This window comes from Chiloscyllium punctatum, chromosome 1 (genome assembly GCF_047496795.1).
Source record: "Chiloscyllium punctatum isolate Juve2018m chromosome 1, sChiPun1.3, whole genome shotgun sequence".
Classification (NCBI taxonomy): domain Eukaryota; kingdom Metazoa; phylum Chordata; class Chondrichthyes; order Orectolobiformes; family Hemiscylliidae; genus Chiloscyllium; species Chiloscyllium punctatum.
In genome coordinates this window covers 106,823,713-106,850,448 of record NC_092739.1, presented here as the reverse complement: position 1 = coordinate 106,850,448, position 26,736 = coordinate 106,823,713, and the positions used below count along the sequence as shown (strand labels likewise).

The 26,736-nt window shown below is 40.8% G+C and overlaps 1 protein-coding gene across 3 annotated transcripts in view; it reads left to right on the top strand.

The window, feature by feature from the left end:
- The window catches only part of LOC140478575 (urea transporter 2-like), a 65,382-nt gene that overhangs the window by 13,809 nt on the left and 24,837 nt on the right, over positions 1–26,736 (top strand). For all 3 annotated transcript variants that reach the window (XM_072571808.1, XM_072571800.1, XM_072571815.1), the window contains exons 4-6: positions 2,929–3,057; positions 24,814–25,006; positions 25,259–25,406. In XM_072571808.1, coding sequence (XP_072427909.1) covers positions 2,929–3,057; positions 24,814–25,006; positions 25,259–25,406 — 470 coding nt within the window. The remainder of the gene's footprint in view (positions 1–2,928; positions 3,058–24,813; positions 25,007–25,258; positions 25,407–26,736) is intronic.

Sequence of the window (26,736 nt, the reverse complement as noted above, 5' to 3'; positions counted from 1 at the left end):
TAGGATGGTGATGTCTAGTACAAGGGGGCATAGCTTAAAATTGAGGGGTGATAGATATAGGACAGATATTAGAGGTAGTTTGTTTACTCCGAGAGTGATAGGGGCATGGAATGCACTGCCTGAAACAGTTGTAGACTCACCAACTTTATGGGCATGTAAATGGAAATTGGATAGGCATCTGGACAAGAATGGAATAATGTAGGATAGATGGGCTTCAGATTGGTTTCACGGGGTGGACCAACATGGAGGGTCAAAGGGCCTATATTGTGCTGAAATGTTCTGTGTTCTACCACTGGTGGCACAGTGGCTCAGTAGTTAGCATTGTTGCCTCACAGCGCCAGGGACCCGGGTTCGATTCCAGCGTCAGGTTACTGTCTGTATGGAGTTTGCACATTCTCCCTGTGTCTGCGTGGGTTTGTTCTAGTTTCCTCCCACAATCCAAAGATTGCAGATTAAGTGAATTGGCCATGCTAAAATTGCCCATCGTGTTATGGGATGTGTAGGTTAGGTGCATTTAGTCAGGGGGAAATGTAGAGTAATAGGGTTGTGGAATGGGTGTGGGTGGGATACTCATCGGAGGGTTGATGTAGACCTGTTGGGCTGAAGGGCCTGTTCCAGCACTGTTGGGATTCTATGAAATCCAGGTTTCTATTGAATCCAAATTCCACAATCTGCCATGGTGGGATTTGAACCTAGGTCTCTAGAATGTTACATGGGTCTATGAATTAACAGTCCAGTGATAAAACCACTAAGCTGTTGCCTCTTCTATGTACACAGTTGTGGGTGTATGTGTGTAGTATAGTGTGCCACCTGTTTAGGAAAGCTGGTCGAGTGATCTGGAGGGGCAGAGCTTGGGTCCAGTCCTGAACCAGCTGGAGAGGTATGAGTATCATTGATGAGGTGTTCCTATTCAGATTTATCTACCTGGTATATAATGTCTGGTTCCAAAGGGAGCATCAATATTATAGTGGTGAGCCAATCTCTTGAACCACAATAATCCACAATGGGTAGACACATCCACAGTGCTGTTATGAAGGAAGTTTCAGGATTTTGATCCAGCAACAGTGAAGTGATGGTGATTTGGAAAAGTGATGGTCCAGTGATTTTACTGCTAAACAATTACCCAGGAACCCGGATAATGTTCTGGGGTCCCAGGTTTGAATCCCACCATGGCAGATGGTGGAATATGAATTCAATAAAAAGAAAAATTGGAATTGACCATTGTGGGGAAAATTCATCTAATTCAATGATACTTTTTAAGGAAGGAAATCTGCCGCTGTTATCTTGTCTGGCTTACATGTGATTCCAAACCCACAGCAACATGGATGGCTCCAGACTGCCTTCTGAACGGCCTTAGCATGCTGGTCCTTTGTAATAATTGCTGCAAAGTCTCAAAAAAGAAGTGAAACCCAGGAGTGCTAAAACTTAAGGTGACCTTTCATCATAGAAACTTAAAATAGTGCAGCACTGAAGGGGGTTTGGCCCGAGGTACTGTTTCAAAAGGCAATTCACCTGGTTGCACTCCTTCACATTTTTCATATATATCCCTTTTCATACAGTCATAGAGATGTACAGCGTGGAAACAGATTCTTTGGTCCAACTCATCCATGCTGACCAGATGTCCCTACCCAGTCTAGTCCCACCTGCCAGCAACTGGCCCATATCCCTCCAAACCCTTCCTATTCATACACCCATCCAGATGCCTTTTAAATGTTACAATTGTACTAGCCTCCACCATTTCCACTGGCAACTCATTCCATACACGTACCCTCTGAGTGAATAAGTTGCGTCTTAGGTCTCTTTTATATCTTTTCCCTTCTCACCCTAAACCTATGCCCTCTAGTTCTGGAGTCCCCAACCCCAGGGAAAATACTTTATCTATTTATCCTACCCATGCCCCTCATGATTTTATAAACCTCCATAAGGTCACCCCTCAGCCTCTGACGCTCCAGGGAATACAACCCTAGCCTATTCACTCTCTCCCTATAGCTCAAATCCTCCAATCCTGGCAACATGCTTGTAAGTCTTTTCTGAACCCTTTCAAGTTGCATAACATCTTTCCGCTCGGAAGGAGACCAGAATTGCATGCAATATTCCAACAGTAGCCTAACTAATGCCCTGTACAGCCACAACATGACCTCCCGACTCCTATACTCAATACTCTGACCAATAAAGGAAAGCATACCAAATGCTTTCTTCACTATCCTATCTACCTGTGACTCCACTTTCAAGGAGCTATGAACCTGCACTCTAAGGTCTCTTTGTTCAGCAACACTTCCTAGGACCTTACCATTAAGTGTATACATCTTGCTAAGATTTGCTTTCCCAAAATGCAGCACATCACATTTATCTAAATTAAACTCCATCTACTACTTCTCAGCCCATTGGCCCATCTGATCAAGATCCCATTGTAATCTAAGGCAACCTTCTTCGCTGTCCAATTTTGGTGTCATCTGCAAACTTACTAACTGTACCTCTTATGCTCACATCCAAATCATTTATATAAATGACAAAAAGCAGTAGTCCCAGCACCGATCCTTGTGGCACACCATTGGCCACAGGCCTCCAGTCTGAAAAACAACCCTCCACCACCACCCTCTGTCTTGAAAGTACATTGAGCAATTTTCTGTAAAGTTTAAAAACATGGATGGTGACAATGTTTTGATTTTAATTGAAACTTGAAGTTTTCCATACAAATTCAATTTGATTTTTGGCAGATATAGAATGCCTATTATTTGTGACCATCTACGATGGATTAAATAAGATTCCACTCTTTGGAAGGCTAAATTTCCTCCAGCACAGTATGGTCCTGAACTAGTGCTATAACCCATTTGCAGTGACTCCAAATAAAAATCAATAAAAAGATTAATTGTTCCCTTAAATATTGTGTTATCAAATATTAGACTATATTATGTTGCTTTTTTACAGATCTGATATTGCAGCAGGGCTTCATGGATACAATGGTATCTTGGTTGGCTTCGTACTGGCAATGTTTTCCAGTAAAGGAGATTGGTATTGGTGGCTGCTATTGCCAGTGACTGTGATGTCATCATTATGGTATGAGAAACAAATTATTTTTACATGTAGAAAAGTTGAAACACATATTCTATATTCAACATCTTTATGTATTCTAGTCATTGAGAATAAAATTAATTATTTTGTTTATTAATAACTGAGTATTTTTAAACTTTACAATAAAAAGTATCGCTAAAATATAGCAACAGAAAGAGACTGAAATCTACATGCCTTCAGGGTTGCCCTGTTGAATATAGTTGAAGGGACGATGGCAATATTAAGATGAGGATGTTGCTTAACGGTAATATCATGACACTATTAATTCAGAAACTGGTTTGAACCCCACCATGGCAGATAGTGAAATTTGAATTCAATAAAATCTGGAATTAACTATATTATAACCATTGACAATTAATGATTTAATCTGTTTTCTGTCCTGTGTTTCGGGGGGGGGGGGGGGGGGGTGCGGGGTGGTGGTGGTGCAAGGGGGCCTGCCATTGTTTTCTTATCTTGCCAGCGTGATGGTATGTATAAATAAAAATTGAATGACTCTTAACTGCCCTTTGAAACTAATTAATTCAGACGAATATCTAGCATGTAATTATGCACTGGAAACATCAATGGCAAACACAACCCTGCTTACCCTGCATAGTCCTACTTCCCAACATCACAGGAGAGAGCTGCCCCACAGACCAAACAATAAGAAGTAGCAGCAGAAGTAGACAATTTGGTGCATCAAGTCTGCTGCACTATTCAATAAGATCATGGCTCGTCTAATAAACCTCACTTCCACTTTTCTGCCATTTTCCTACAACCCTCAATTCCCTTACTGATTTTAAAAATCCTCATCTTTGTCTTAAATAGGTGACTCCTTACGCTGGGATTGTGCCCTTTGGCACAATTAACAACATTTTTGCATTTATCCTGCCAAATCCTCTAAGAATCTTATGTTTTCATAAGGTCACTCATATTCTTTTAAACTCCAATGAGTACATGTCCAACCTACTCATCTTCAGCTCCTCATAAGAAAATCCCCCCATACCTAGAATTAACCTAGTGAGCCTACCATGGACTGACTTCACTGCCAGTTTACCTTTTTTTAGATAAGGAGAACTGTTCACAGTTTTCTTGGTGCAGCCAGACTCATGCCTTGTATCATTTTAGCAAGACATCCCTATAGTTCTATTCCATTTCCTTTGAAATAAAAGCCAGAGCCGTTTACCTTCCCTATTAGCTGCTGAACTTGGATGCGAGCCTTTTGTAATTCATGCATGAGGACCCTGAAGCCCTCTGTGCTGCAGCATTCTGCAATCTTACTCATTTAAATAATATTCTGATTTATTTTTCCTGAAAAAGTATAAAACTCAATTAACAAATAACAAAATTTTCCCATTATTAGTGTATTCCATCTGCCATGTTTTGCCCACTCACAGTCTGTACACTCCTATGTCAACCTCACTACTCAACTTCCCACTTAATTTTGTGTCATCTGCAGTATATTCATTTCCTTCATCCAAGTCATTAATACATATTGCAAATAATTTTAGGCCCAGCACTGATCCTTGCCAGCCTGAAAATGTCTTTATCTTAACTCATTGTCCTCTATAAGTTAGCTAATCCTCCATTCCCTGCTAATATATCCCCTTTAAAACCATTGGCTCTTTTCTCATTAAGTGAGTTTCTGTGTGGTACCTTATCAATTTCCTTTTGGAAATCCAAACATATGACATCTACTGGTTCCCTTTTATCTATCCTGCTTGTTACCTCCTCAAGAGCTCGAATAAATTTGTCAGGCAAGATTTCTTCTTCATGAAGACATGCTGACTGCTTGATTACAGTACGTGTTTCTAAATGCTCTACTATGGGGTGTGGGTCTATAGCATTGACTGGCCCTTGCCCATCCTTATTTGTCCTTGTGAATGTGGCAGTGAGCTGCCTTCTTGAACCATTACAGTCCTTGTGATGTGGGTAGACGCACAGTGCCATTAGGGAGGCAATTTTAGAACTTTGTTCCAACCATATTAATGGAATGCAATATATTTCCAACTCAGGATAGTGAGTGGCTTAAAGGCGAACTTGCAGGTGGTGGTGTTCCCTTGTATCTGCTGCCCTTGTTCTTCGAGGTGATGATTACATAATTCGCGATTCCTCCAATCGGATCCATATGCAGCAACATTTGGTTAATAACCATACCTGGATTAACAAGCTCAGGAGTGATTGGGAAGGTGATGAGTTTGACACCCAACCTATTTCTTGTGACTCTCTCTATCAAAATCACCCCCAGTGGGGCTGTGTAATCTTCAGCTTTACAATTATCTGAAGGGCATGGTCAAAACCTTCTACATACAAAATGAAGCTTCAAACTCTTCTCTGCAAATGACAATTGATGCCAGAATAATTGTTAAGTTAAATGTCAAAGAATTTATGTAAAAAGATGTATAACCATCACTCAATTGCCTCTAGGCCTGAGGAGGAAGAGCTAACAAGTCTTATCTTACCTCCTTGTGGTTTCTGTCACCATAACTGCATGTCCAAGTGTATTTTAAATGCAATGAGAATTTTTGCCTCAACCATTTTTTCAGATAGCGAATTCTAGATTCCCACCATTCTCTGAAGGAAAATTTGGTCTTCAACTCCTCTGTCATCTATAAATTTCTATAAATCTACAAAAATCTTTTGCCCTCTCTGCAAATGAAAATTGACCTTTCCTTTCCACTTTATTTAGGGCCCTCATAATTTGATAGACCTCAGTCAATCTCCACTTAGCCTCCTATGTTCTATTAAAAAACAATCCCAATCTATCCAATCATATCTCATAGTTAAAATTTCCATTCTTGGTCACATTTTAAATCTCTTTTCTCCCCTTTGTGGTGTGATCATGCTCTTCATATAATGTGAGCAGAACTGTATACAGTAATTAAACCATAGTCTAATTCAACTTTTACACAGTTCTAGTGAACATCATTATTTTTACATTCTAAACTTCAAGTGATAAAGCAAAGATAAAGCAAATCCTGAATGCTTTCTTGATCATCTTATCTATCCATATTGCTCCTTGAATCTGTAGACATGTACTCCAATGTCCTTCTTATTCCACACTTTTCATAAATTTACCACTTATTGGATATTCTTTTGATTTATTTGTCCTCCCAAATGCTCTCTGGTTTGAATATGTTTTGATATAACCTAATGATCTAATAGCCTAATATCAAGTTGATTCAAAGATTTTTGTCAATTTAAGCTTACGGAACAAGGGACAGAGGTGAATATACGAAGTCATGTCACAAACCAACCACAGTCACACAGAGTGGTTTGGAACAGGTTCAAAGTGTTCAATGGTTGCTCCTTTCTTGGTCCTTGTTCAAGTCCTGGTTGATTGTACAAGTGTGCAAGAGCAAATTCATCTTGGGATCAAACATGACACCAAGCTTAGATGTGATCTGGCTCAGCCTCTGATGTTGCCAGAGAATGGAATCAGTGATTAGGGGACAGTGTATGCTAGGAACTGAAGATAATTGCTTCAGTCTTCCCAATGTTTATTTGGAGAAATGTTCTGCTCATCCTGTGCTAAATATCAAATAGTTCTGAAACACGAGAAAAATTGTGGCATGGGAGTGGCAGAGTCAGCATCATTGGTGACCTTTAAGCGGCAATTGGATAGGTACATGGATAGGTGCTTAAGCTAGGACAAATGTTCAGCACAACATTGTGGGCCGAAGGGCCTGTTCTGTGCTGTATTGTTCTATGTTCTATGTTCTATATGTAAATGAGCTTGTTGTTCTTTGCGCGTTATACTATTTTCAGATGATGATGTTGGAAAGTAAGTAAGTAAGCAAAATCGCTATAGTCTTACCAAACAATAGGAAAGATGATTGGTGATGGTTTGACCTGAGGGTCACCACGCCTTAGGGGATGGGAGAGGTTGAGACAGAGAGTACTTTATGGTAACCCTCAGCCGGTGTAGGAATTGAACCCACACTGTTGGCGTCACTCTGCATGTGTCCAAAGAAAAAGAATGTAATGAGGATTGCTAAATTAATGAGTTATGGCTCATTTACCAAATTGACCTTTCTGTTACTTCCTTTTCTTGTAACCTTCAGTTGTTCTCATCAAGTCCAATCCTAATCTAAGCATGCTTTGTCACAGCTGAAATACGTTTTTATATTAATTGAATTGAAGGGAATGTTCTTCTACATGAATGAATTGGAGCAATGTCCACTTGATAGGAATTCTCTAGTGGATTCAAACAAAGAACAAAGAAAATAGGATGAAGATCATGGGGTGTGACTCATTACACTTGAGAGACTTTATAAACAAGATTAAATTTTGACTGATGTGCATTCTAACTCCTTGTTAATATAACCCACTACAACAAATACCAAAATTCCAGAAGTTCCTAAGGCATTATAATTCTGCCCTGTACTATTCTCTAGAGGTTCTGATATCATTGGAAGGGATCCTTAACATGGGATGGATAAGTACAATTAACACTTCAGACATTTACCTGACACCCATGAAATAACTGAAACTCTCATTTGCTTAACATAAGCTAGCCAAGGACTTTCATCAGCAGCTATGTTTGGCAAAATTGAAACAGAGTATGCTTAACCTATAGCTCACTGGTGGGACTAAGAAGCACCCTTGAGGTTGCTAAATGATTAAATATATCTGCTGTCAGCTTACATGGCAACCACTTATGCCTGGATTTTCACCTTTGAGAAGGATTGTAGGAGTCAGGAATTTCAGAGTTGTCAATCTAGCACTTTTTCCTACAGTTCAGCTTTTAATAAATTAATGAAGTTCTTGATTAACTCAGTCCCAGTTAAAACATTGCACTCTTGACAACTCGAGATGTTGGATCTCTTCTGTGATGGTGAGCGGCTTTCTTGAGCTACTGAAGATGCAAAATTGCTAAACGAAACGCTTATGGAGCTCATTGAGGAGTTGATAAAGGTGGTGTGAAGGGAATCGTCCCTTTAGGGAATGGAAAAGAGAATGGAGGGGATGTGTTTGATGATGGCATGACGTTGAAGCTGGTGGATGAAGAAGAAGATGAGGCATTGCATCTGGAAGCTGGTGGAGTGGGAGGTGAGGTCAAGGGAAACTCATGATTTTGGGATGGAAAGGAAGTTTTCTTTTTCACTTGCAAACATGACCAGCCAGCTCCAAACTCAATGCTCTGACTAATAAAGGAAAGCATACCAAACTCCTTCCTCATTATCCTATCTACTTGCATATCCGCTTTCAAGGAACTATGAACCTGCACTCCAAGGTCTCTTTGTTCTGCAACACACCCCAAGACTTACCATTAAGTGGATAAGCTCTGATTTTCTTTTCCAAAATGCGGCACCTCACATTTGTCTAAATCAAACTCCCTCCACCACTCCAGTACAATTACAACATTTAGAATGCATCTGGATGGGTATATGAATAGGAAGGGTTTAGAGGATATGGACCAAGTGCTGGCAAATGGAACTAGATTGATTTGGGATATCTGATCGGCACAGACACGTTGGACCGAGGTGTCTGTTTCCAAGCTGTACATCTCTATGACTCTATGAGTGTATGTGGATGTTGCTGGCTGGGTCAGCTTTATTTCCCATCCCTAGATGCCTTTGAGGAGATAGTGGTGAGCTGTCTTCTTGAATTACTACAGTCCATATGTGCTGTAGGTTGACCCACAGGGAATTCCAAGATTTTGACCCAGTGACAGTCAAGGAAGTGATATATTTCTAAGTCGAGATGGTGAGTGGCTTAGAAGGGAACTTTCAGGTGCTGGTGTTTCCATGCATCTGCTGCCCTTGTACTTCTCGATGGTAATGGTCATTGTTTTGGAAAGTGCTATCTCAGGATCTTTAGATTTATATACAGTGCATCTTGTAGATAGTACATATTGTTGCTAATAAACGTTGTTAATGGAGGGAGTGTGTCCTTGTGGATGTGGTGCTAAACTAGCAGGCCGCTTTGTCCTGGATGGTGTCAAGCTTCTTGAGAATTGTTGGAGCTGCACTGATCCAGGCAAGTGGGGAGTATTCCATCACGCTCCTCACTTGTGCATTATAGATGATGGACAGGCTCGTGGGAGTCAGGAGATGAGTTACTCTCTGCAGTATTCCTAGCCTCTGGCCTGCTTTTTTAGCCACAGTATTTATATGGCTAAACCAGTACAGTTTCTGATCAATGGTAACCCCCAAGATGTTGGGAGATTCAGTGATGGTAATGCTATTGAATGTCAAGGGGCAAAGATTTGATTGTCTCTCACTGGAGATGATCATTGCCTGGCATTTCTATGTGGAGAAAGTGAGGACTGCAGATGCTGGAGATCAGAGCTGAAAAATGTGTTGCTGGAAAACCACAGCAGGTCAGGCAGCATCCAAGGAGCAGGAGAATCGACATTTCGGGCATAAGTCCCTCTTCAGGAATTAGGAAGGTGTGCCAATCAGGCTAAGATAAAAGGTAGGGAGGAGGGACTTGGGGGAGGGGTGTTGGGAATGCGATAGGTGGAAGGAAGTTAAGGTGAGGGTGATAGACCAGAGAGGGGGTGGGGGCGGAGAGGTCAGGAAGAAGATTGCAGGTCAAGAAGGCAGTCCTGAGTCCGAGGGTTGAGTCTGAGATAAGGTGGGGGGTGGCGGGGAGGGGAAATGAGGAAGCTGGAGAAATCTGCATTCATCCCTTGTGGTTGGAGGGTTCCTAGGCAGAAGATGAGGCGCTCTTTCTCCAGGCGTCATGTTGCCATGGTCTGGAGATGGAGGAGGCCAAGGACCTGCATGTCTTTGGCGGAGTGGGAGGGGAAGTTGGTTGGGTTGGTTAGTGCGGGTGTCCCAGAGGTGTTCTCTGAAACATTCCGCAAGTAGGCGGCCTGTCTCCCCAGTCTAGAGGAGGCCACATCGGGTGCAGCGGATGCAGTAAATGATGTGTGTGGAGGTGCAGGTGAATTTGTGATGGATATGGAAGGATCCCTTGGGGCCTTGGAGGGAAGTGAGGGGGGAGGTATGGCCACAAGTTTTGCATTTCTTGCAGTTGCAGGGGAAGGTGCTGGGTGTGAAGGTTGGGTTGGTGGGGGGTGTGGATCTGACAAAGGAGTCGCAGAGGGCGTGGTCTTTCCAGAACGCTGATAGGGGAGGGGAGGGAAAGATATCCTTGGTGGTGGGGTCTGTCTGGAAGTGGCAGAAATGATGAAGGTTGATACGATGTATCTGGAGGTTGGTGGGGTGGTTGGTGAGGACCAGTGGGGTTCTGTCCTGGCGGTGATTGGAGGGGCGGGGTTCAAGGGCAGAGGAGCAGGAAGTGGAGGAGATGTGGTGGAGAGTATCGTTGACCACGTCTGAGGGGAAATTGCAGTCTTTGAAGAAGGAGGCCATCTGGGTTGTTCGCTATTGGAATTGGTCCTCCTGGGAGCAGATGCGGCCGAGGCGAAGGAATTGGGAATATGGGATGGCGTTTTTACAGGGTGGGAGGATGTGTAATCTAGGTAGCTGTGGGAGTCAGTCGGTTTATGGTAAATGTCCATGTTGATTCGGTCGCCCAAGATAGAAATGGAGAGGTCTAGGAAGGGGAGGGAGGAGTCTGAGACGGTCCAGGTAAATTTGAGGTTGGGGTGGAAGGTGTTAGTAAAGTGGATGAACTTTTCAATCTCCTCGTGGGAGCACGAGGTAGCGCCGATACAGTCATCGATATAGCGGAGGAAAAGGTGGGGGGGGGGTGCCAGTGTAGCTGCGGAAGATGGACTGTTCCACATATCCAATGAAGAGGCAGGCATAGCTGGGGTCCGACGAAGAGGCAGGTATGGCATTCCTATGTTGCAAGTGTTTCTTCTCACTTGTCAGCCAAGCTGTAGCTGTTTTGAAACAGTTTGGCCTGGGATCCTGAAGAGTTCTGAAGCACAAATCTTCAGTACTATTGCAGGAATGTTATTGGAGCCGATAACCTTTGCAGTATTCAGTGCCTCCAACTGTTTCTTGTTATCAATTGAAGAAATTTGAATTGACTCAAGACGATCTTGTAATGCTGGGGCCCTTTGGAGGAGGCCAAGATAGATCATCTGCTTGGCTCTTCTGGCTGAAGATTATTGTGAATGCTTCAGCTGTACATTTTGCATTGATGTACAGGGCTCCCCCATCATTGAGGATGAGGATATTTGTGGGGCCAGTTCCTCCAGTAAGTTGCTTAATTTTCCACCACCATTCACAACTGGATGTGGCAGGACTGTAGCTCTAAGATGTGATCCATTGGTTGTGGAATCACTTAGCTCTAGTTAAAGCAGAAGTGCCTAAATTGGAAAGGACATATTTGAGGACCTTCCAAACCACACTGTGGGAGAATCTTTGGGCGAGAAAAAGAAAAGGCACATTGTCACCTTTATACCAATGCTCTCAATGTTGAAAAAGAAATGATAGAGCAGTTGACAGAGTTAAAATCCTTACGGAAGGAAGGGTATGAAAAAGTACGGCCAAGGCAGTTGTGAAAGTCAATGGATTTACAGTGGATATTGGTTAATAGTCTATTCCTAGAAAATGAGTCAGAGAATTTGAATAATGGAAGTAAAGAGTCAGATGGGGCATGTGAAAAGAAAGGAAAAGTGGCAGTTGCGAGAAAAGTTGATGAAAATTTCCATTTCCAACAACGCAACAGAAAATGAGATCAAAGGAGGGGCCTGATTTGAACTGAAAAAGTTGATGTTCTGCAAGTTTTGTTTAAAAGTGTGCATATCTACAATCTACATTGAGTCCCATCGCCAAACGTTGGTTTGATAGAACTGATTGGAGTTAAAGGAGAAGTTATTAAATGTGACAATAAGTTGAGTCAGATAATTTTACATGAGGACTTTATACATCTTGTACAGGGAAAATGTGGAGAGTGATCATGCTGTCCTGTGTTATATGGGTGTGGAGAGATTGAATACTCTCATTAACTGCAATAATGGAGAGCATCAGAAATGTGATGGATGTGGATGAGAAGAGATTTGGTAAAGAGAGAAATATTTCTTCATTTTATTGCACGTCTGGATTTTCCAAAGAACAACTGCCTTTACAATAAATTTGTTAAGCATGATTTACCTTTTGCAATCCCTTTGCTCGCTTGGAGATATTCCCTTTCTTCATGTTAAGTATGCTTGAAGTACTTTCTTTGTAATTAACCTCTGTTTTTTTTTCAACCTCTAATGTTGTGCTAACTGGCTGGAAATATGTAAGATTATAAACCTGACCTTTCAAAAGCAAGCTGGAATTCTATTTTCTTATCTCTGGTACTTTTCCTGCATTTAATGAGCTACAACAATTTCAGACACAGCTCTCCCTCCTTCAACCTGCATGTCATCAGATCTTTATTTTGTCCAATCTAGTTTAATTGATTTTTTAAAAGTTTAAACATTCATGTTTGTTTTCATTTTTGCTATTACTAATCCTTACTTGCGGCATGAATTGAGATGCAACCCTTAAAAGTCCAATGATCAGATAGGACATTATTTTTGACCATTACAAGGATATGAGATTCTACAATTTCTAAGATTTATTTTAAAAATTTACATAAGCAAAAATTCCAGCATGCTCTTTTTATGGGCCCCATGTTCTTTTTCATATTTAATATTTGTTAATAATTTAAAATGTAAATGCTTTCTCCTGATTTTGTTGGCAACTCTGCTCAATTTGCCCTACCACTTGGAGCCACCCGTACAAGGAAATAATGATGCAAATTTCTGAGACATGGGCAAAAGTTCTAATTCTGCAAGTATGAAAATTTGTAATTCTGTGATGGAAACATGCTAGAGTCCATTATTGATGAAGAAATAGCAGGACATTTAGAAAAGATTATTGCAGCCAAACAGAATTAGTGGGGTTATGTGAGAGGGAAATTATGTTTGACATATTTGTTACAATTCTTTGAGGATATAACAAGCATTGATGAAGAAGAACCAGCAGATCTTTAGAAGGTGCTCCAAAACAGGTTATTACACACAACAGGAGCTCCCAGTATTGGGATTAATGTTTAGTGTGGATTGAGAATAAGTTGACACAGAGAGTCAATTTAATGGGGCTAATGGTTGGAAAGATGTAATTAGTGGAGTGCTGTAGGATCAGTCTGTGTGTCTCAACTATTTACAATCTCTATTAGTGACTTGGAGGAGGGGCAGGGTAAAATGCATCCAAATTCAATAACAATACAAAAATTATTGGGAAGATATATTGTGATACAGACATAAGGAATCTGCAAGGGAATATAAATAGCTTGAATAAGTGGGAAAAAAATGGCAGCTGGTATTAATAGAGGAAAATGTGATGTCAGGCAATTTGCTAGGAAAAATTAAAAGATAATTATTTGAAGGAGAGAGACTCCAAGACAGACTATTAGTTGGAAAAGAGAGAGACTTCAACAAAGTGCAGTACTGAGGGATCTGGATGTTCTTGTGTGTGAAACACAAAAGATAACATGCAGATGCAGCAAGCAATTAAGAGACCAAATGGAATTTTAACTGTCATTGCTAGCAGGTTGGAGTTTAAAACCAGGGAAGTCTTCTTACAACTGTACAAGATGTTGCTGAAGCTACAACTGGAGTATTGGGTCCAGTTATTGTTCCCATATTTTATAAAAGATATATTGACTGATGTCTGGGATGAAGAAGTTGATTTATCAAGAAGGCTTAAACAATTTAGGTATTTTTTCTTCAGAATTTAAAATAATGCTGGATGATCTTATTGGAGCAAACATGATTTTAAGGTGCATGTTGAGAAAATGTTTCCATTAGTTGGGGATTTTTGAATTAGGGGCCATTTGGAATAAGGGGAGACTAAATTAAAACCAAGATGCAAAGGAACCTTTTCTCCCGGAGGGTAGTAAATGTCTGGAATTCTCGACCCAAGAAAGTTATGTAAGTTAGATCACTGAAAATATTTAAAAACAAAGTATATAGAATTTTGAAATATCAGGGAGTTGATGGATATACTGATCTGGCATGAAAGAAAGTTTGGGGCCTGATTAAGGACAGATCAGCCATGATTTGGTTGAATGTAGACAACAGGAGGCTGGAAGAACACAGCAAGCCAAGCAGCATCAGGAGGTGGAGAAGTCAATGTTTCAGGTATACCCGAAACATCAACTTCTCCAACTCACTTGTCTATTTTGCATTCCAGCTTCTGCAGTTTTTTTTTGTCTCTAACCATGATTTTGTTGAATGGCAGGACAGGCTTGAGGGGCTAATTGGCCCACTTCTTCTATTTGTTATGGACCTATGTGAGACACCACAATCTGTTGCATCCTCAAATGTTAATGAGGATGATTTACGATGGTCACGTGCTGGATGCACCATATTTAGTACTTCTGTTTTTATTGAGTGATCCATCTGGTTATATTCATTTTATACTTTTACAAAGAGTTTGATATAATTGTGAGCCATTTGTGAGGGCAGTGGACTGCAGTATGACCAGGTAAGAATAGTGTGTTTTCTTCCCTAAAGATAGTTTGTGAGAGTAATTTTAAAATATTATTTATTTTCTTAACTGAATTTAAATTCCACAATTGTTATAATAGGACTTGAACTAAGATCTCCAGATTGCATATCTAGTGACATAAAAACTAGGGGCATTTTTTAAGGTGAGAGGAGAAAGTTTTAAAAAAGACATGAAGGGCAACCTTTTTACACAGAGGGTGGTTTGTCTGTGGAATGAACTACCAGTGGAAGTGGTAAATGCAGGTACAATTACAATATTTAAAAGATATTTGGATAAGTATAGGAAAGGTTTGGAGAGATATGGGCCAAATGCAGGACATTGGTTAGGCCACTGTTGGAATATTGTGTGCAATTCTGGTCTCCTTCCTATCAGAAAGATGTTGTGAAACTTGAAAGGGTTCAGAAAAGATTTACAAGGATTGTTGCCAGGGTTGGAGGATTTGAGCTACAGGGAGAGGCTGAACAGGCTGGGGCTGTTTCCCTGGAGCATCGGAGGCTGAGGGGTGACCTTATAGAGGTTTACAAAATTATGAGGGGCATGGATAGGGTAAATAGACAATGTCTTTTCCCCGGGTCGGGGAGTCCAGAACTAGAGGGCATAGGTTTAGGGTGAGAGGGGAAAGATATAAAAGAGACCTAAGGGGCAACTTTTTCATGCAGAGGGTGGTACGTGTATGGGATGAACTGCCAAAGGATGTGGTGCAATTGCAACATTTAAGAGGCATTTGGATGGGTATATGAATAGGAAGGGTTTGGAGTGATATGGGCCAGCTGCTGGAAGGTGGGACGAGATTGGTTTGGGATATCTGGTCGGCATGGACAGGTTGGACCGAAGGGTCTGGTTCCATGCTGTACATCTCTATGACTGTATGACTCTACGTGGGACTAGTTTAGTTTGGGAACATGGTCGGCGAGGAGCATTTGGACAGAAGGGTCTGTTTCTATGCTGTATGACTCTGTGACTCTATGACAAATGTCTTAGCAATAAATTTGTTAAGCATGATCTGCTTATCTATCATAATCCCTATTTTGGCATCAAGTTATTCCCTTTATTCGTGTTAAATAAGGTTGACTTCCTTCCTTTGTAATTAACTTCAGTGTTTTTAATGTCGTGCTAGCTGGCTCATAATACACAGGATTATAAATTTGACCTTCTAAAACAAATCAAAATACTATTTTCTAATCTTTTTTTTCCTATTTTTAAAGAGCTACAGTGTATTTAAGACAGTTTTCATGTTCAACCTTTATGTTGCAAGCATTTAATGGATTCTATCTGATGTAATTAATTTCTTAAACTTTAATCACTTGCTTTTTAGTTTTTTTTCCCATTATTAATCCTTATTTTCTTCATGCAATTGAAAGTGAACAATTAAACGTATGTGATTAGTGATCTATTATATTATGAACATTATAAGAGTAAGGAGCCTTAATGCAATATTAAAAGTTTATAGAAACAAAAGGGCCAGCATTGTCTTTTCTCTTAAAAGTACAAAAATATTCAGGAGACCTGGATACCACAGGCAAGGCCCATACTTGTTGCTTATTTCTCATTATCTTTGGTGAAATGCTGCTAAAAATCAGAATGGTGTGTTGCTTCCCTGGTGCCAGGATCAAGGATGTCTCAGAGAGGGTGCAGAATGTTCTCAAGGGGGAGAGGAGGTCATTGTACATATTGGAACCAATGACATAGGAACGGAAAAGGTTGAGATTCTGAAGGGAGATTAAAGAGAGTTAGGCAGGGATTTAAAAAGGAGGTCCTCGAAAGTAGTAATATCTGGAATGCTCCGGGTGCTACGAGCTAGTGAGGGCAGGAATAGGAGGATAGAGCAGAGAATGCATGGCTGAGGAGCTGGTGTATGGGAGAAGGATTCACATTTTTGGATTATTAGAATCTCTTTTGGGGCAGAAGTGACCTGTACAAGAAGGACAGTTTGCACCTACATTGGAAGGGTACTAATATACTGGCAGGGAAATTTGCTAGAGCTGCTCAGGAGGATTTAAACTAATAAGGTGGGTGGGTGGGGGTGGGGGGTTACCCAGGGAGATAGTGAGGAAAGAGATCAATCTGAGACTGGTACAGTTGAGAACAGAAGAGAGTCAAACAGTCAGGGCAGACAGGAACAGGGTAGGATTAATAAATTAAACTGCATTTATTTCAATGCAAGGGGCCAAACGGGGAAGGCAGATGAACTCAGGGCATGATTAGGAACATGGGACTGGGGTATCATAGCAATTACAGAAACATGGCTCAGGGATGGGCAGGACCGGCAGCTTAATGTTTCAGGATACAAATGCCACAGGAAGGATAGAAAGGGAGGCAAGAGAGGAGTGGGGTCGGGGGGGATAAGGTTTTTGATAAGGGATAGCATTACGACTGTGCTGAAGAAGGATATTCCTGGAAATACATCCAGGGAAGTTATTTGGGTGGAACTGAGAAATAAGAAAGAGATGATAACCTTATTGGGATTGTATTATAGAACCCCTAATAGTCAGAGGGAAATTGAGAAACAAACTTGTAAGGAGATCTCAGCTATCTGTAAGAATAATAGGGTGGTTATGAGGATTTTAACTTTCCAAACATATACTGGGACTGCCATAGTGTCAAGGGTTTAGAGAGGAATTTGTTAAATGTGTACAAGAAAATTTTCTGATTCAGTATGTGGATGTATCTACCAAAGAAGGTGCAAAACTTGACCTACTCTTGGGAAATAAGGCAGGGCAGGTGACTGAGGTGTCAGTGGGAGGGCACTTTGGGGCCAGCGACCATAATTCTATTAATTTTAAAATAATGACGGAAAAGGATATACCAGATCTAAAAGTTGAAGTTCTAAATTGGAGAAAGGCTAATTTTGACAGTATTAGGCAAGAACTTTCAAAAGCTGATTGGGGGCAGATGATCACAGGTACAGGGACGGCTGGAAAATGGGAAGCCTTCAGGAATGAGATAATGAGAATCCAGAGAAAGTATATTCCTGTCAGGGTGAAAGGAAAGGCTGGTAGATATAGGGAATGCTGGATGACGAAAGAAATTGAGGGTTTGGTTAAGAAAAAGAAGGAAGCATTTGTTAGGTATCGACAGGATAGATCGAGTGAATCCTTAGAAGAGTGTAAAGGCAGTAGGAGTATACTTAAGAGGGAAATCAGGAGGGCAAAAAGGGAACATGAGACAGCTTTGGTAAATAGAATTAAGGAGAATCCAAAGGGGTTTTACAAATACATTAAGGACAAAAGGGTAACTAGGGAGAGAATAGGCCCCTCAACGATCAGCAAGGTGGCCTTTGTGTGGAGCCACAGAAAATGGGGGAGATACTAAACAAGTATTTTGCATCAGTATTTACTGTGGAAAAGGGTATGGAAGATATAGAATTAAGGGAAATAGATGGTGACACCTTGCAAAATGTCCATATTACAGAAGAGAACGTGCTGGATGTCTTGAAACTCAGAAAGGTGGATAAATCCCTAGGACCTGATCAGGTGTACCCTAGAACTCTGTGGGAAGCTAGAGAAGTGATTGCTGGGCCTCTTGCTGAGATATTTGTATCATCGATAGTCACAGGTGAGGTGGTGGAAGACTGGAGGTTGGCTAACGTAGTACCACTGTTTAAGAAGGATGGTAAGGACAAGCCAGGGAACAAGAGACCAGTGAGCCTGACGTTAGTGGTGGACAATTTGTTGGAGGGAATCCTGAGGGACAGGATGTACATGTATTTGGAAAGGCAAGGACTGATTAGGGATAGTCAACATGGCTTTGTGCGTGGGAAATCATGTCTCACAAACTTGATTGAGTTTTTTGAAGAAGTAACAAAGAGGATTGATGAGGGCAGAGCAGTAGATGTGATTTATGTGGACTTCAGTAAGGCGTTCGACAAGTTACCTCATGGGGTTAGATCTCATGGAATACAGGGAGAACTAGCCATTTGGATACAGAACTGGCTCAAAGGTAGAAGACAGAGGGTGGTGGTGGAGGGTTGGTTTTCAGACTGGAGGCCTGTGACCAGTGGAATTCCACAAGGATCGGTGCTGGGTCCTCTACGTTTTGTCATTTACATAAATGATTTAGATGTGAGCATAAGAGGTACAGTTGGTAAGTTTGCAGATGACACCAAAATTGGAGGCATAATGGACAGCGAAGAAGGTTACCTCAGATTACAACAGGATCTTGATCAGATTGGCCAATGGGCTGAGAAATGGCAGATGAAGTTTAATTCAGATAAATGCGAGGTGCTGCATTTTGGGAAAGCAAATCTTAGCAGGACTTATACACTTAATGGTAAGGTCTTAAGGAGTGTTGCTGAACAAAGTGATCTTGTAGTGCGGCTTCATAGCTCCTTAAAAGTGGAGTTGCAGGTAGATAAGATAGTGAAGAAAGCGCTTGGTATGCTTCCTTTTATTGGTCAGAATGTTGAGTACAGGAGTTGGGAGGTCATGTTGTGACTCTACAGGACATTGGTTCGGCCACTGTTGGACTACTGTGTGCAATTCTGGTCTCCTTCGTATTGGAAAGATGTTGTGAAACTTGAAAGGGTTCAGAAAAGATTTTCAAGGATGTTGCCAGGGTTGGAGGATTTGAGCTATAGGGAGAGGCTGGGGCTGTTTTCCCTGGAGCATCGGAAGTTAAGGGTTCACCTTATAGAGGTTTACAAAATCATGAGGGGCATGAATAGGATAAATAGACAAAGTATTTTCCCTGGGTCGGAAAGTCCAGAACTAGAGGGCATAGGTTTAGGGTGAGAGGGAAAGATATTAAAGAGACCTAAGGGGCAATGTTTTCACACAGAGGTTGGTACATGTATGGAATGAGCTGCCAGAGGAAGTGGTGGAGGCTGGTACAATTGCAACATTTAAAAGGCATTTGGATGGGCATATGAACAGGCCGGGTGCTGGCAGGTGGGACTAGATTGGGTTGGGATATCTGGTCGGTATGGACGGGTTGGACCGAAGGGTCTGTTTCCATGCTGTACATCTCTATGACTCTATGACCGCAATTGTTGTAAAATGTAGCAGCTGAAGTAGGCTGTTCAGTCCATCAAGTTTACTCTACTATTCATGAGATCATGGCTGATCTGACAATCCTCAACACTATTTTCCTGCCTTTTCCCCAGAATCCTCAATTCCCTTACTGATTAAAAATCTGGCTATCTCAGCCTTGAATATACTTAATGTCACAACAGCTCTCTGTGGTAAAGAATTTCACAGACTCAAAACCATCGTAGAGAAGAAATCCCTCATCACCTCTGTCTTAAATGTGAGACCCCTTATTCTGAAAGCATATCCTCTGGTTCTAGACCGTTGCACAATGGGAAACAACCTTTCCGCATCTACTCTGTCAAGCCCCCTAAGAATCTTGAATGTATCATTGAGTTTGCCTCTCATTCTTCTCTATAGCAATAAGTACTGGTCCAATCTACTCAACCTGTCCTCATTGGACAGTCCTTATACATGAATATTCAGCCTCATGAATATTCTTAGTTACAAGGACCAAAACTGTTCACAGTAATCTAGCTATGGTCACATTCATGGCCTTATATAGTTTTCATAAAACCATCCTATTTTTATACTGCATTGTCTTTAAAATGAATGCAAACATTCCATATTTCTTCAATATTACCCACTGAACTTGGATGCTAGCTTTTTGTGATTCATGGCTAAGGATTTCCAAATCTATCTGTTCTGTAGCTTTCTGCAGATTTTCTCCAATTAAAAAATGTTGACATATGTACACCAACAGTGCTGTAAGGAGGAAGTTTTAGGCATCCAGCTAATAATTACATACAAATGACTCAAGGCCATTTCAGAGGACAGTTAATCATAAGTCACATTATTGTGAGTTTCGAGTCACATCTAGGCTGGGTAGGACAGGAGCAGATTTAATTTTCTGACAATCTGTTAGCATCATGGCCACCATGATTAGCTTTTATTCCAAACTTATTTCATTAAATGTGAAATATCCTGCTGCTGTGGTGGGATTTGAAATAAACAGTAAAAGCAAAATACTGCGGATGATGGAAATCAGAAACAAACAGGAAATTCTGGAGTTATTCAGCAGGTCATGGCAGATTTTGTTAATACGGAGTTATTGGAAGAAATGAAACATTTTTCTTATCTGCTGCTTCATTAGCCACACTTTAGCCTCCAGCCAAACTGAGATATTTACAGAAGGTCCTGTTACATAGGAACATGGGAGATTGGAGCAGGATTAGCCTATTTGGCCCTTGAAATTACTTTACCGTTCAGCAAGTCATGACTCTGCCCTCCTGCCATTTTCCTACATAATTCCCATATCACTTTAATATCCAGAAATCTACTGATTTCTGTTTTGAATATGCTCAATCACTAAGCCTCTACTGCCATCTTGGGTAAAGAATTCCAAGAACTCCCCATTCTCTAAGTTACCCAAACTGACCTTTCCATTCTCTCTTCGAACAATTTAGGGTTCCTCTTGTCCTCATTTTCCACCCCACCTAGCCTCCATATTCAAAGGTTCGTTCTCTGCCGGTTTGGCCACTTCCATCAGGATGTCATCACCATAAATATCTTTGCCTACCTTCCCTGTCAACATTTTGCAGGGACCCTCTACCACACTCTGATCCACTCCTCTGTCACTCCCAACATCTCTTCACCTCTGGGTGGCACTTTGCCATACCATCACATAAGAACTTACAAAATTGGAGCAGACATAGGCAATCTGGTCCCTTGACCCTGCGCCACCATTCAATAAGATCATGGCTGATCTTTTTGTGGACTCAGCTCCACTTACCTGCCTGCTCAGCATAACCCTTAGTTCCTTTACTGTTCAAAAATCTACCTATCTTTGCCTTAAAAACATTCAACAAGGTAGCCTCAACTACTTCAATGGGTAGGGAATTCCATAGATTCACAATCTCTTGGGAGAAGAAGTTCCTTCTGAACTCAGCCCTAAATCTGCGCCCCCTTATTTTGAAGCTATGCCTCCTAGTTCTAGTTAGAAGGTGTAATGCTTTTGCTTTTCCTTCCACTCTCCTCAATGCCCAAGGCTCCAAACTAACCAGGAGATCAACAATTTACTCGTACTTAAATCAAACTGGTCTACTGTGTTGGCTGCTCACAAATGGGGTCTCCTCAACATTTGTGAAACAAAATGCATACTGCCTGACAGATTCTGCCCTGTCCTCAGTATGCTCTGTCCTCAAGAAAGACCTGACCTTCTGTCACTTACCATTTTAATACACCATGCTGCCGTGCTAACCATTTTTTGTTTGAGGCCTGCTGCAGTGTTCCAATGCAAGCTGAAGGAACTGCACCTTATTTTACATTTCAGCATTTTAAAACCTTCAGGACTCAACACTGAGTTCAACAAATTCAGACCATGGGTTCTGTTCTACAATTTAAGATCATAAGACATAGGAGCAGAAGTGGACCATTTAGCCCATCAAGTCTGCTCCACTATTAGGAGCATAGCGACATATGAACATAGAAGCAGGACTAGACCATTGAGTCTGTTCCACCAATCAGTGATATCATGGCTGATTTGTGGCCTAATTCCATATACCTGTTTTTGGCCCATTTCCCTTAATACTTCCACTTAACAAAAGTTCATCTCTGACAGATTTAAAATTAACAATTGATCCAGCAGCCACTGTGATTTGTGGAAGAGTGCTCCAAACCTCTACCACCCTTTGTTTATAGAAGTGCTTCCTAACATCTCTCCTGAACGATCTGGCCCTAATTCTCACACTATGCCTCTAATTCTAGACTCCTCAACCAGTGGAAATAGTTTATCTTTATCTACCCTATCTTTTGCTGTTAATATTTTGAAGACTTTGATCATATATTTCAAAACTCTAGAGAAAACAGGCCTAATTTATGTAATCTTTCCTCGTAACTTAACCCCTGAAGTCCAGCTGTCATTCTTGTAAACCTAAATTGTACTCCCTCCAAGGTCAAGAATCCCTCTGAAGGTGTGATGCCCACTTCTGCTCTCAGTACTCTTGTGGAAGCGATCATTTCAGAGAACATCTCTGGCACACCCGCACCCACCAACCCCACCGTCCCGTGGCTGAACACTTCAAATCCCCTCCCACTCCGTCAAGGACATGCAGATCCTGGGCGTCCTCCAATGCCAAACTGTTACCGCGTGGAGAAAGAACGCCTCATATTACACCTTGGGATTCTGCAAACACACGGGATGAATGTGGATTTCAACAGTTTCCTCATTTCCCCTCCCCCCATATTATCCCAGTCCCAAGCCATTCAGCACCGCCCTCCTGACCTGTCCATCACCTTTCCCATCTATCCACTCCACCCTCCCCAACCTATCACCTTCTCCCTCACCTTCATCCACCTATTGCTTTCTCAGCTACCTTCCCCAACTCCAATCCCCCTCCCATTTATCTCTCAGCCCCTGGGCCCACCAGCCTAATTCCTAATGAAGGGCTTATGCCCAAAATATTGATTCTCCTACTCCTCGGATGCTGCCTGACCTGGTGTGCTTTTCCTAATCTGGGTTTTATAAAACTACAGCATAACTTCCACATCCTAGTCTCTGGATATAAAACCCAGCATTCCATTAGCTTTCTTATTTATTTTCTGCACCTATTTGTGACATTTTAAAGATGTATGAACCTGAAGGGGCTGTGTGACATTCTGTTGAATAGCACTGCATCCTATCACTGATCACAAGAGTGACTTAAAGGCAAAAATCACCTTTTACTATTCAGATGTTGCTGAAGTTTTGAAGAAAACTTTTCAAACACATCAGGAATTTCTATGGGACACTTTGTCAAATCTTCTCCAACATTTTTTTCAACATAATTGTATAAAACAAAGAACTGTGGCTGCTGGAAATCTGAAACAAAAACATAAATTGCTGGAGAAACTGAACAGGTCTGGCAGCATGTGAAGAGAAAAGAGAGTTAATTTTGAGTCAGTGACCCTTCAGAACTTTATCAGCATTTGTTTTGGCATTTCTCTGAGGACTTTGTCTGAAAGGAATGCAGGGGTAAATGCTGTGCTATTCTATCAGATAGGGCACCTCACAGGAATCACAAGAAGGAAGATGATTAACTGCATCTTGCTACAAAACCCCCTTAGTCTGCAGGAGAATGGGAGATGGACATGAGGCCAGATAGATGAGCATCAGCTGCTGCGTGATATGGGAACAGGAGACCAACTTGGATCCCTTCTCCCCTATACCTTCAGCATATTACTCCTTCTCTGGGCTTTCTCCAGCAGGATCTCTAATGTTGAATCTGAAAACCTATGTGCCCTCTCATTTACACTCTGAGTCATTCATCCCATATATTGATATGCATCAGTCATCACACTACTCATCTTCACTGGTGTGAGTGCTTGGGGTCCACGTACACTGCTCCATGAAAACTGTTTTTAATTGGAGCCCGAGCGTTAAATCAGCAGGAGTCTGCCTTAGCAGCTCTCGGCAAGTTCAAATGATGTTAATCAGTGAATAAGTCCAAAATTCCATGCTGCAAGCACATTTTCAAACAAGCTTACCTTGTTATAGCATCCATTTCATGCATTTTTTTCAATATTTCTTCAAAATAATGACCATCATATTTCTAGCTCTATTCATAGAAAATCAGATTACAAATTTATTGTTGTCATGTGGAGTTGTCTGAGAGGAGTTTCTTTGGCTTTCATATTAAGCTACCTTTGTATTTCATTTACCTCTTAAAATGATGAGGTCCTATGTTTTGTTCACCACTGACAAAAAACAACACAATTTTCAAAATGTTATTTGAAGTACTAAGAACTCAATACAATTCCGATAATATCCAAAGGACTTCCAATGGTGGTTTCTTGCATTGTTGCTTTTGGAGATGACCAAGCAATCATCGACTGCATCCTCTTTCTCATCTAAATACCAACCTTCATTCTCACCATATTTTAGTTGCAGTTTCAATTATTCCAATTATCTCAGTCACTTTCTTATATCCCATCCTGCAAAATGTCTTCCAGCAAACTTTTAGTCACCTGTCTAATATCTTTATATGTGACTTTTTTTTGTTTGATAATGCTTTTGTGACACAATCGATGGGTGGGGTGCTGAAAAAGCACAGCTGGTCAGGCAGTACCCGAGGAGCAGGAGAATTGACTTTTCAAGCATTAGCTTTTCAAGCACCACACTCTTCGACTCTGATCTCCAGCATCTGCAGTCCTCATTTTCTCCTAGTTTTTGTGACACACCCTGGGATGTAAAGGTCTGTTTAAATGCAAGTTGTTGTTACTGTTCTTTAAAGAAGGAATTACTTGCAATGCAAAATTTACCATTTCCTGAACTTTAGAAACATAACTAAGTATTCGATAAATTAATTAGGTAGTCAATTCATATTTGCAGTAAAATAATTTCTCTGTTGCAGCCCTGTGCTTTCAAGTGCTTTGGCCTCCATAATGGAAAAATGGGATCTGCCTATTTTCACGCTGCCTTTTAATATTATTCTGTCGATGTTTATGGCTGCCACAGGACATAACAACCAACATTTTCCCCAGGTTCTCATTCAGCCTGTGACTGGACCATTCAATGTCACATGGCCAGATCTCAGTGTTACCATGGTGAGCAAAACTTCTGGAGAATCTTAACTTGTTTATTGTGGAAAAATGATTTTAATTAACGACAAATGCACATATGTTATTTATATAATATACATTTACATGTCAGCTGTATTAAGTATTTGCAACAAAATGTTACATGTGAAACTGAATGATTTTAAGATCCTAAACAACATTTTTGATTACTTGTCAAAGCTTCCATGGCATCATATTTACATCAATCAAATAATGACTTATTGTTTATTTTTTAATCAGCTTCTTAGAGCTGTCCCAGTGGGTGTTGCCCAGGTGTTTGGTTGTGACAATCCCTGGACTGGTGGCATGTTCCTTATTGCATTAATAATCTCATCTCCAATTATATGCCTACAAGCTACAATTGGATCATGTCTCGGTATACTGGCAGGTAAGATTGCACTAGAAGATTCCAGAAACAGTGATGTTAAGTCCATGGTGAAAATAGGCCAGTGTAGGGAATCTGCTTGCTGGCTGCTTAGACCCATTATTTAGCCATTTAAGGTCATTATCTGTGTTTAAGGGATTTTCCCCATCTCTCATGAGGTAGCCTTTCATCATGAAGGTTGAAAGCAAACTTTGTCACGTTTACCAGCAGTATTCCAGGAGGTCCATCTTTCAAAGGCACTTAGCACCCAATCAAAGAAGCTGGTATTAGGAAACCCCTGCCTTTAAATCTGAAAGACCTTCCTGTCCTCACTATCTATACGTTGTCCTCAAACCCCAATCCTGCCCCACTCACATCACTCCAAGGATCCCATTGTGATATCTGGTAAAGGCCTCTTTGTATTACTGGCAAATCATTATGTAGTAAACTACACCCTTTTACAAGCTTTGATGGAGTAAATAAGGAACAATTGTTTCCAGTGGTAGAACGATCTAACAGAAGATACAAATTTAAGCTTAATATTAAAGAAAAATTCTGTGGATGCTGGAAATCTGAAATAAGAAAAATAAAAGCTTGGAAACAACATCTTGAGCATTATCTGTGTGAAGGAGAACAATCAACACTTCAACAGAGATCAAGTGAAAGAGAATTTTAAGGTTTTTTTATGGCAATGAGGCCTTCCCATTAAGGCACAATCACAAGTTTTAAGATGTTCACGCTTATAAATTACTTTTCATTAATGCAATCCATAACAAAGTACCACAATAAAAAAGTGAAATGAATGGTTCAATATCTATTTTTGGTTGAGAATTGAGTATTGACTTAACACTAGGAGGTTGCCATTTTTTGAGATAGTAATATGCCATTTATTGTATCCACTTTAACCTGAATTTAATATTTCATGTAAATGACGTGCCTGTTTCATCCTAAAGTGCCTTCCTACATTCTTTGCTGATGTTCTAACATGAAAGTTGAATCACCAAATCTATTGGCACAGTAACAACTGAGCCAAAGCTGATACAAAAATCATAATAATCAAACAGCTCAAACTAATGAGGTAAATAATGTTATGCCTGGACCTTATGATATGGCAGTCAAATTATGCACATCATTATTGTGAGTGTGCTAACTTCATCAGCAACACAGGATTAATTTGTGAGACAGTGTGACTTTTACTAAAGCAAGATTTAGCAGAGTTGTGAATCCCATACGACACTTCGTAAGTGATTAAATTAGTTGCAGTTTGATTTTTGTGGATGCGTTTATTTCAATTAAGTATATCTTTTTAAAATTGCAATTCAGATTTCAACTTGTAGCTACAACATAACTATAA